The 11636-nt window shown below is 35.8% G+C and overlaps 1 protein-coding gene across 1 annotated transcript; it reads right to left on the bottom strand.

Moving 5' to 3' along the window:
* Positions 1 to 2324: 2324 nt before the first annotated feature.
* LOC110099388 (calcium-dependent protein kinase 20) lies at positions 2325 to 9131 on the bottom strand. Its single transcript, XM_020826511.2, has 8 exons — positions 8065 to 9131; positions 6959 to 7082; positions 6439 to 6582; positions 6111 to 6263; positions 4570 to 4685; positions 4305 to 4472; positions 3708 to 3938; positions 2325 to 2800 (listed from the first exon to the last, which is right to left on the bottom strand). Exons 1-8 carry the CDS (start codon positions 8581 to 8583, stop codon positions 2645 to 2647), a joined length of 1611 nt encoding a protein of 536 aa, XP_020682170.1. The 5' UTR covers positions 8584 to 9131; the 3' UTR covers positions 2325 to 2644.
* Positions 9132 to 11636: the final 2505 nt, after the last annotated feature.

Raw genomic sequence — 11636 nt, 5'->3', positions numbered from 1 at the left:
TTATATTTCTCTACCGCCATGAATATTATGGGACGCAACAATTATCATTATTTTCTTCTAATATAATATTACACATTCTAAAAATATAAGTGATATTGTGTGCAAAATATTAATAACCACATCTTGCATGAGCAACATTGTTCGCTACATCGACAGTTAATGCTTTTAGTAAGATCTCACTCTCATTCTCTCGCTTATAAAATATATTTCAAGAAGTTTGAACATCTCTCCCTTCTTATATAAATTGTTATATTAAACTGCGAAATTTTCCAAATCCATTATTGTTCATGTATTTTAGAGGAGCATGACTTAATTATAAATGGGTTATTTTTTTATTAAAAATTGGTTAATTAGTGATATTGATAGCTAAGTTACCAAATGTTTGGTGTGTTAATTAGTTGTTAACTATTGATTATGAATGTATTATTGTTGTATATCATTTTTTTTTTCTAAATTTGACATAAACTTTAAATGTGTAGAGAACATTTTGGTTTTGTTTATGACAACTTTCTTCCTGCTTCTTAAAGCAGTTTTTTATATAAAAATTTTAATTTTTGTATTAACAATCTGCTTTAAGAAGCACCAAAATGCTGTCCCAAATGAAGCCTTAGTATTAGGGCTTTCAAAGAAATAGTTAAGGTGAGTGGTGTAGCAAAAAATAGAAAGCAAAATGATATGTTCAATTAAGAGTCTTGGAAAATGACATTTTATTTATAACGGTTTCTGAAGAAGAAGTACATTCATAGGATTCAGTGGCATATGAACAATATATATTACACCACGTGAAGGAGAAGAGGCATTCTTGAGGGGCATCGACTTGATCGACAATGGGAGAGAAATGAGGTGAGAAGATACTTCAACGAGATTTGATATAGTATGAAGGAGAGAGGCAGTTCATGATAGGGCATCCATGGGACATCAGACATGTGAAGGAGAAGAGAAGTTAATGATAAATTCCCAATGAGAATCAATTCGAAACAAGATTCAAACCATAGTATGAATCCTAAGAAATTCAAACTAAATTCAGACTTTAACTTTAAAAACTCGTCACGCAGCTCAAATTAGTCTGTTGGCTAAGAGCTTTGGCTATCAAAAGAGATCTTGAGTTCGACTCTTACGTATGTGACGTGTATATACATTTGTCTTAAATCTTAATAGACCCAAATGTCTTTAAGAAAAAAACATTAAAAAATAGTAAACAAATATAAGTGATTAACCATTTATGAGAAGACATATTGTTCCAAATAAAAAAAACAACTGCCGGCAAGAAAATCGACCAATTATCCATAGTCAAATTTCTTTGAGCAATATAATTAAATAATAAGTGGTTGGCCAACTTTCATTAGGTGCCAAATATAATATAAAGAAATATTGTTAGACTCATGATGAGTATTAAATTAAGTAATTAACATTAAATACAATGCCTTATGTTGATTTTACTTTAAAATATTTAATCATTATAATTTAATTAATGGAAACTAAAAATTTTGAATTTAATTATGTCCATCCATGTAATATACATATTTTCCAATTTTTAATTTAAACTAAAAATATAATAATAATAATTTATCTTCATATTTTTGAAAAAAAAAATTGTTCGCATAAATAGTAAACAAAAACAATAAAATATTTAAAATAAATTTGAACATAAAATGAGAAAAAAAGCTAAAAATATATATAGTTAAATAAAAAATAACATCATAACTTAATTTTTTTTAAGAAAATTATATATATTTTAATTTTGAATATTTATTTTAGAAATCAGAACATTTTATTTCTATCCAAATATTTCTTTATGGATTATTTATTTTGATGTGCCTAATATTTGGTTAATGGGGCTATCATTTGCAAGGTCAATGCATGTGATTTGGAGTGTAAACAAGTCGAGTTTAGATCTTATCGAGCTCGACTTGTCAGTTAAAAGGCGAGCTCGATCTCGAGCTCGTCCTACTGTAAATGAGGTCAAGCCGGCTCGTGAGCTATAGTTAGGATTTTTAAAACTTAGACAAGATTTTTAAAACTTAAGCCAGAATTAGAAAAAAAGCTGCAATGTTTAATATTTAAATAAAACTTATTCTTTTTTAATATTTAAATTTAATAAATAAAATAATTTGTTATATTCGAGCAGGCTCGTGAGCTCATGAGCCGAGCCGGCTCAAGTTCGACTCCAGGTCGTTTACTAAATGAGCTCGAGTTTGAGCCCAGCTCTCGATAAGCTCAGCTCGACAGCTCGTAAGGCTCACTTACACCCCTTTCACAAAGCAATACATAACATAATCGAACAGTAAACTAAAGAGCACCATAAAGTTAAAGCCAAAAGACCATTTTTTTTTTGGCAAAGTCATCTAATTCTTTAACAATGCATTACATATTTACAGCCCCTTCAGCCATTTCTTCTTTTTACACTCTCATTTCCATAGTTTGCACGTTGAACAGAAGAGCTGTTGAGCTCCAGAAACAAGAGAATCCTTCAGCTGTTCTCAACTGAACTAAACTGAGAAGAATACAGGCAGCAGATAGTAAAGAATAGGAGAGTTTAAAGAAACAAAGCAAACAAAAGAACTCAAATGAATAATCTTATAGCCCATTAGTTTGAAGAGAAGATAGTTCTCTCATATCACAACTATGGCTTCTTTCGTTCTGTTCATCTACCATCATTTTTCAGCTGCAATGACCCATCCTTGATCAGCTTCAGGCTGAGGCTGGTGAACCTTTCGCGCGAATATTGCCTCGACGCCTTCCTCCAATCTGTCCCTGCCTTCATCATTGCTGCAAACTCCTCATAGCTAATCTTTCCATCCTGTGGTGGAAAATTCAAAAAAATATGAATGATGAGATGGCAACAACAACATCAAACCTTTGTCCCACTTCGTGGGGTCGACTACATTAATTCTTTTTCTCCATTGCGTATTGTTAAAAGTTAAATTGTCATTTAAATCTAATAAAGAAAGATCATTTCTTATATTTTCGAGCCAAGTCTTTTTAGGTTTACCACTACCTTTCTTAACATAAGTCAAATCTAATATCTCTACTTTCCTAACCGGGTCATCGGAAGGACGCCATTTTATGTGACAAAACCATCTAAGACGACTCTCTCTAATCTTATTTTCAACTGGAGCTACTCCAATCTTTTCACGTATATGCTCATTTTGTATCCTATCTCTACGGGTAAAGCAACTCATCCACCTGAGCATCCTCATCTCTGCAACACTTATCTTAGCATTATGCTTCTCTTTTAATGGCTAACATTTGGCACCATAAAACATTGCAGGTCTCACCACCATCTTATAGAATTTTCCCTTCAAGTTTGAAGGGGACTTTTCAATCACACAACAAACCTGATGCACTCCTTCACTTCAACCATCCAACTTGAATTCTGCTAATAATAACCCCATTTATTTCACCATCACTTTGAACAATAGACCCAAAATATCTAAAACGTGTACTCTTATTAATGACTTGATCGTCCAAAGTCACAATCCCCTCACTAGGTCTATTACTACTAAAAGTACACTCCATATATTCAGTTATAGATCTACTCAAGCGAAAACCTATAGACTTTAAGGTTGACCTCCATAATTCAAGTTTACCTTCAACTCCCACTCTAGTCTTATCAACAAGAAGAATATCATAAGAAAAAAAACATACATAATATATAATTTGAATGCATAAAGGTTTACAGAATATGATAAATATGATAAACCAACCTTGTCAGTATCAACATCTCTTATGATGGCATTGATGACTTCCTCATAATTGGGACCCAAGTCATCTTGCAGGGCATCACTGAGCTCTTCGATCTCAATGTATCCACTCTTGTTTTGGTCGAAGTAAGCGAAGGCTTTGTGAAGATGCTCGTCGTTCCCCAACTTCTTTATGTGTATCGACAGAGCGACGAATTCTCCAAACTCAAGAGTTCCATCACCATCAACATCAGCCTGTCATTGAAATAGTTAGTGTTCTGGTTGATGATAGGATTAAACTAGTTCAGATTTCATGCAGTGAGGGACTAAGGTTTCGTTTGGGGCGGCTTTCTTTTTGTTTCTTAAAACAGCTTTTTTTAAGAAGGAGAAAGAAAGCTTCCCAAACGAAGCCTAAATTAAACAATGAAATAGCTTAGAACTAAAAGGCATTCATGTAATAAATTTATGGGCAATTTTGATCATTTAATCTACATCCAAGAGAAGGGACAATGACAACAAAGAAAACTTACGGACAAAATGAACCTCTAAAACTGATTATGCTCCAACATCTTAACACAAGATTGATATAGATGAGAAAGAAAGAGAATGACAGAGACTTACAGCGTCCATTAATATTTGAACATCTGCGTCTGGAATCTGATGCCCAAGCCTGTGAAGTCCAGATTTGAGCTCTTCAATAGTGATTCTTCCATTATTATCTACATCCAGCTTCTTGAACATTTCCTTTATATCTGCAACTTCCTCGACGGATAAATGCTCAGCAACAACCTGCAAATCAGGCACAATATTATTGCCAAGTGCTAAGATCATCTAATTGGGATTTCTGAATTTGAAAAGTAATTTTTGTAAGCTGAAAGAATCTCACCCTTAGAGCTCTCTTTTTGAACTTGTTCATAACAGAGAATTGTTGAAGTCTTGCTCGAACGGACTCACCCAAATTCACATTTGGAGCTTTTTTGGCATTCTGCAACCAGGGATGATCTGCAATAGAAAATACTACATTAGAAATGTCAAATGCAGAGACTGAAAGTCTAACTAGGACGAGCAATACAACTAGCAGGAGGCTAAATGAAAAGCATAACAATATTTATTCATCCATCATATAAAGAGAAGTTTCACCAATGGAGAAACTAATTAAAAGATAAACGACCTGAGATTAATGAAATAAAAAATTGAGGATATGATAATGCTATTTTATTGAGTGTTTACCGATAACTTATTGTTAGAAGAAAAAAACATAACTAACTATAATAAGTTTAACTATCTCAAATCTATCTATACAGAAGAATGAATATATAGATAAAGGTATGATTACTAGACAAAAAGAATGTTGGTTAAAATGAATGCCTCATGAGACTCAAAGAATATGATTTATAAAATCAAAATTTTGATAATTATCTCGTATGAATCAGAGTATTAGGCAATAGGGGAATCAATGATAGGTAGCTAATAGGAAACACTTGAAGATCTCAAGCGAAACATAACGATCTTGACAAAATCAGCGAGTATACTCAACAAGTAGAGGAAAAATCAAAGAAAAACAGTTCACTTTATTGAGAAAAATCAACTAACGGAAGAAAAACAAACAAGATACAAGTGATCCTCAATTCGAGAGGAGGATCGATCTCTCCCGATTCTCTAGACACCGCTAGAGCCCAAAGGAAACTTAAACCTAAGAGATCTCAAATTTCAGCTAAATTCAAGATGCCCTAACTCTAGGAAAACAAACTATTTAATGTATACAAATCAAAAGGAAATCCCTAAACAGTCCCTAAAATTAAATTTCCCTCTATTAGAATAAATAGATTTTATATTTTCCACGTTTGTATTTCAAGGAAGCTTCTAGGCTATGTGTATAGGACATCTACTTACTCTATTTATAGTTCACTGTTGTACTCAGAATTTATTACATTGAATAATATTTTCTTCTCCTGATTATGTAACATCTCTGTTTCATCTTCTTGCTCTTGGTCTCATGAACCGAGACTCCTTCAGTTTCAACACTAACACCCTCAAAAATCCTTCCTAAACCGCTCACGCACGCCTGGGCGTGCGTTCGGCACATACATGAGGCAGACGGTTCTGCCTCTGTTCGCGTAAGCCGGTCCAGTCGAACCTACTGGACTGGTCTAACAGCAGCTTATGCATGTTAGAATTGAGAATGTTAAGATAAATGTATTGGAAAATAGAAGGATAAATAAAGAAATAAAATTATTATAATTTTTTTGTTGAAATAGTTGGGATAAGGTTAATGATGATGACGATGATGAATGTTTGATTTTGAACATGAGCAAATGTTTGAGAGATCAAATAAAGTCTCAAGGTGCCAAAACAACATTCAAGGTTCTGAAAGCAAGCGTTCTGTACACATGAAATACAGGGAAAAAGCTCCAAACTGTAGCTTACCAAGCACTTCTTGTGCTGTTAACCTCCGCTTGGGATCTGGATCAAGCATCTTCTTAACAAGGTCTTTAGCAGTATCAGAAACTTTAGGCCATGGATCTCTTTTAAAATCTACGACAGATCGAATAATAGCTTGAGCAACTCCCTGTTCAGTTTCTGCATTGGACATAAACAGTTAACGGTCAGATGAAATGCTCCAACAAGTCCAAAGCTCACAAAACCAGATCTTACAAATAAGATCAGCATTTAGTTCTGAAATTGAAATATCAATAAGGGAAAAAACTTTAATAGCCGGAGTAGTAAATCTTGAAACCTTCTAGAAGAAAATTACCTGCCCAAAATGGTGGTACCCCACAAAGCAAGATGTATAATATAACTCCAGCACTCCAGACATCAACTTCTGGACCATAATTGCGCTTAAGAACCTCTGGGGCCATGTAATAAGGACTTCCAACAATCTCAGAAAAGTGCTCACCTGCTCATTAAACATAATTGGTAAAAAAAAATTCAAGAAAAAACTTAAGGTGTTTATTTTCAAGTATAATTCTTAGAGCCCACATGTAACAGCCCAAATTCTTAACTATTGAGATATTGTCCGCTTTGGCCTAGCTTAACTGCGGAGTTTCTTACGAAAACTCCAGCCATTACACCAAAAGGTGTCTGGATATTTAAAAGTTAGCTTTCTTTTACTTAAGGGGTTTCACACCACATTCTACAAGTACAACATGGATTGGCATTATAATAAGGAAAGGTCCAGCGGTGAAGCATGTGCCCTTAGAATCTATGGTAGAATCAATCAATAACAGTAAGGTAGCTGTAACACAATTCAAACATAATTTCAAAAGACATACCTGGCTTGAAATCCACAGAAAGCCCAAAATCAATAACTTTGAGAGCAGCAGTTTCCTTTTTATTGGCAAACAGAAAGTTCTCAGGCTTGAGGTCCCGATGCATCACTCCATGCTTGTGACACACCTGAAACAAAAATGCAAAATGTAAAACATCAGAAAAGATGGGGTATAAACACTGCAGCCTCCCTCGATACAAAGTAAACTGAGACCAACACTCATTGCTGGCAAAATAGGATGAATTATTCTGTGCGCACGCCGAACGCTTTTTAGAGCCCAATGAAAATGCGCCACGTCACCTCCTAATCGGTACCGCAACTCAGTAATGCTCGGTACCGAGCTCGGTACTGCTTGGTATCGAGCACGGTATTGCTCGGTATCGGATGACGTGGTTGCACCTGATTCGCCTCTGGACGAAGTGCCCGCACAGAATAATCTCTCGCAAAATAGTAGCACATAAACAGGCCAAGAACACCATGAACCGAACAAGTCGCTCATTCGACATCAATGCTAAGAAGGTAGCAAATCATAAACAACAAGAGAAAGATGTGAATCTAACAATCATCACATCTTTATGGCTTAACAAGTATATATTTTCCCAATAGAATCTAATAGACAAGTTACTACAATTGCAGAACTATACCAAGAAATTTATCACACAAATCTTGAAGAAGGCAAAGAAAGGTTAGAGGGAAAATCAAGCAAGCTAAAGAATAAGTCAACATGTATATAATTTGTATCTATTCGAACTGTTTATTAAACCGTAGTAGACAATCTGAACAGTTATCAACACCAAAAAATAGAATGAACAATGCAGGATCATAGACAACACTCTGCAATGCACAGATAAGAACATAGATGAAAATACAGTAATCAATTTTTATAAACAAAATAAGTACTACAATTACATTAGAAAACACCCAAAACAACTTATGGAAACCGTCAAATCTAACACGAATAATCCAACCAAAACAAAGATCAGTAGTAGAAATTCATTCTAACCATCAACAGAACATCCTGCAAGAACCCTAAAAGCTAACCCAAACCATTCTTAAAAAATTCAGGGAAATACCGATTAAAGATAAGCTGTTAGAGAAGTATGATCTCACCTGCACCACCTCAACGATGGTCTTTGTAACGGCAGCGGCGGCCCTCTCAGTATAATGTCCCCTGGCAACAATCCTATCGAACAGCTCTCCTCCCTCACAAAGCTCCATCACAATATGAACGGCGTTATCATCCTCATAAGTATCCTTGAGGCTCACAACGTTGGGATGAGGCGGCATATGCCTCATGATCTGGACTTCCCGCCTCACATCCTCGATATCGACGGCGGTTCTCAGCTTCTTCTTGGAAATAGACTTGCAAGCAAATTTCTCCCCCGTGTCCTTATCGATACAGAGATATGTGATCCCAAACTCACCTCTTCCCAGCTCGCTGCCGAGCTGGTAACGGCTGCCAATGTCCTTGCCGGTGGACTCCTTGAGAACGGTAAGCTTCAGGGCGCCCGGGATCGGCGTTCGATTATATTCAACTGAGTAAGGGTTCGGCTTCTTGCCCTTCGCGTTTTTGCCCTTCTTCTCCTTCTTCTCTGATGGATCAACTGGCGAGGCGCAGCAGTTACCCATTTCGTATCAAGATCTGAGTTAATTTTTCGAACGTAGAGGAAAAAATCGGATTTTTTTCCAAGGTTTCTGGGACGCAAACCCTAATAACCACGATTAATCAAACTTCTACGCCGGGTGCTAAATAAGGAGAAAGCGGGGGATCTACTAGAAGCTGGAAACTACGTCAAGCAAGAAAGTTGCAAGCTTTGAATAATAGAGGGATAAGATCAAGCATGAAGGGAGATCAGAATCTAGAAAATGAAAGATGAAGACGGTTTTCAGAGGGCATATATATAAGACGGATTACAAATGGTAGATCGGTCTTAATGGCAGAAGGTGGAAAGGTTCGGGGAAGGAGAGGCACAGAAAAAGGCGAATTAGGACGGGTTTGAACGGACCATTAATGGTGGGAGGAGATGGTCAAAGCGCTCTCTATCTCTCTCTCTACCTTCTCTTTTCCCCTTATTGCAAACCAAGAGAAATGGGAAGAGAGAGATAGATCAAAAGTTAGGAACTTTGAAAACCACTCGACTTTCTTCTTCTTCTCCCCTTCATCTCCTTCTCCCCGTCTTCTCTATATTATTTCAACGTGTTCCAATATGTGGTATTTTCGGTTCCATACGAATTGACGGAGATCAAGCCGTTCGTTTTGCCAGATGTTAGGAAATTGAAAAATCAACGGTGTGATCAAATGGTGGCCGGAAATTCATTTTTTAGCTGGTCTCACGTGCAACAGCTTTTTCCATGTTTTTTTTTTTTCTCGATTGGTAAGCTTTTATTTATTAATTTGTAATTATTTTTTTAATGGGTGTCAAAATTAGGTTTTCAGTGGACCTGAAATCCATCCGAATCAAAGCTAACCCATTTAATAAATTTGATTCAAACCCGACACACTGGCACCCGTTTAACCTAATTTGATGTGTCAACCCATTTATACTAAAAAGATGATTTTAATGGCTCTTCGGAATATTGAAATGTACATGACTTGAAATATATTGTTACCAGAAAAAAATAAGTTGATTTTGGATTGGCAGATCCTCCCAATATTGAAACGGGTTAAAAAAATGAATAAGAAACTAACCCATTAATTAAATAAGTCAATTCTAACATGAAATTAAGTTGAACTTTAGGATATCATGATGAATCATAAGGGTCAACTTATGTATGATTCATCATGACTTGATAATGGTCAACTCAATATATCTAGCAATAACATCATCACGGAGGACCAAACATATTGCCACCTTTTCAATTCAGGATCATACTCGTCAGCTACCTCGTGGATATCATGGTTGCGCTCTCATATCAGAAAACATTAGTACACGTACAAGTAAAATACTTAAATAAGTTATAACATCCAAAATATGCTTTGTCACTATATATTTTCTTTAATTTTTTCCCGTCTAAGTAGGAAAAGTTCACATCTTTAGAAAAATTTATTCATGACTATTTACAAACATTGGACATTAACAAAAAATCTACTTACTCTTGAAGAGGATATGTGCAACAACCTAAATTATTAACTACCGAAATATTGTCTAATTTAGCCTAACGACCTCACAGATTTGTCCCGTTGGTGTAACTTTTCAAGAGGTCGCTCATTCAAGAATTCTCTCGCACGAGTATGCTTAACTTTGAAGTTTCTTAATAAAATTACAACCGTTACAATACTACGAGAATTAAATAGAATGGATCATTGTGGAGAAGAACTCAATGAATAGCAAGAGAATAAATAGGTAGAACTCCTCATAATGGCATAATATCAAGAGTTAGCCCTAATGGCAATTCATATTAATTAATGTTGCGTCATGGGTCATTGGGTGATGCCAATGGCAATTTGTGTAATTAATAAGGTGTTATAATAAAAAAAATGTCATGTTTCCATCATGTTTAACTAAAATTTGTTAGGAAATTAATGTAATATATCCCTATTAGTGATGATTATGATAAATCTTATTAATTAAGAGGTAACATTAAGGCTTCATTTAGAATAATAATAATAATATTTTTTAAAGTAGCTTTTCAATACAACAAAATTGGTTTAGAAAGCAGTAAAAAAGTTATCCCAAATGAAGTCTAAGGGTTCGTTTGGGACGGCTTTTTCATTGCTTCTTAAATCAGCTTCCTAGTACAAAAACTACTATGAAGCTGCTTTAAAAAGCAATAAGAAAGCTGTCCCAAATGAAGCCTAAGTGTGATAGAGTTTCCAAGAGCAAGACTTGAGTGACAAAAGTACTAGAGACTACTTTTGCAAGTATTCCAAAGAGGATCACCGTGAGAGCTGCAATGAATTGATTAGTTAATCATAAAGGATCATGTCCCATGTAAGGCATAGATAGCATCAGGGGAGGACAGACTACACAATTTTCATGCATAAATTTTTATGATTTAAAAATTTTCACCAACGAAGCCGAAGGACCACACAAGTCTCTCGTCACGTCTAGTCTGCTTCTGATCCGAGCCGAACGACCTGCGTCCTAGCCGCACTGACGCCGAAGCCGCCGCTAACGGAACACCCGCCGCCCGTGCGTGGCTCCCACTTGCAGCTGGAGAGGCATAACCGTGCGCGTTTGCGATCGAAGAGGTGCAATGTGCGTGCCCTAGGTACCCAAACCGAGTCCTTTAAAGACTCGGCTTGGCCCGGTTCAATTAACATGGAAATTTTTATTTTCTTTTTCCAAAAAAAAAAAATCGACCTTTATTGTTGAATAGAAAAATCTTGGAAGCCTTCATTGCTACCAAAAGACATACAGATAGTCTTAATTACTATCATAATGTCATAAATCAATTCCTCCCAGAACATTGACCAAACTGAGGAGTCGATGGTGCACCAAAGACGAGGTGATCTTCAAAGCATGCAACCTTCCTATCTTCTAAATGGGAAAAACTACCTAAAGTGGTCTCAATTTGTGAAGACTTACTTGAAAGGGAAAGGGAAAGTACACCACCTCCTTGGAGGAGGACCAAAAGAAGGAGATTCTAAATTTGGAGTGTGGGATGAAGCAGACTCCGTGATTATGTCATGGTTGTGGAATTCCTGTGGGCTCCGAAAAATTCCAATTTTTGGGATGTGA

Source organism: Dendrobium catenatum, unplaced genomic scaffold (assembly GCF_001605985.2).
Source record: "Dendrobium catenatum unplaced genomic scaffold, ASM160598v2 fragScaff_scaffold_1105, whole genome shotgun sequence".
Taxonomy (NCBI): Eukaryota; Viridiplantae; Streptophyta; class Magnoliopsida; order Asparagales; family Orchidaceae; genus Dendrobium; species Dendrobium catenatum.
This window is presented reverse-complemented; position numbering and strand designations above follow the sequence as displayed.

Bases quoted from the DNA above. Each gene is read 5' to 3' on its own strand.
- LOC110099388 (XM_020826511.2), bottom strand. From the start codon at position 8,583: ATGGGTAACTGCTGCGCCTCGCCAGTTGATCCATCAGAGAAGAAGGAG. The intron at 3,939-4,304 runs GTAAGTCTCTGT...TTTCAATGACAG, and splicing joins TTCAAATATTAATGGACGCT to GCTGATGTTGATGGTGATGG. The intron at 2,801-3,707 runs GTTGGTTTATCA...TTTCCACCACAG, and splicing joins GAGATGTTGATACTGACAAG to GATGGAAAGATTAGCTATGA.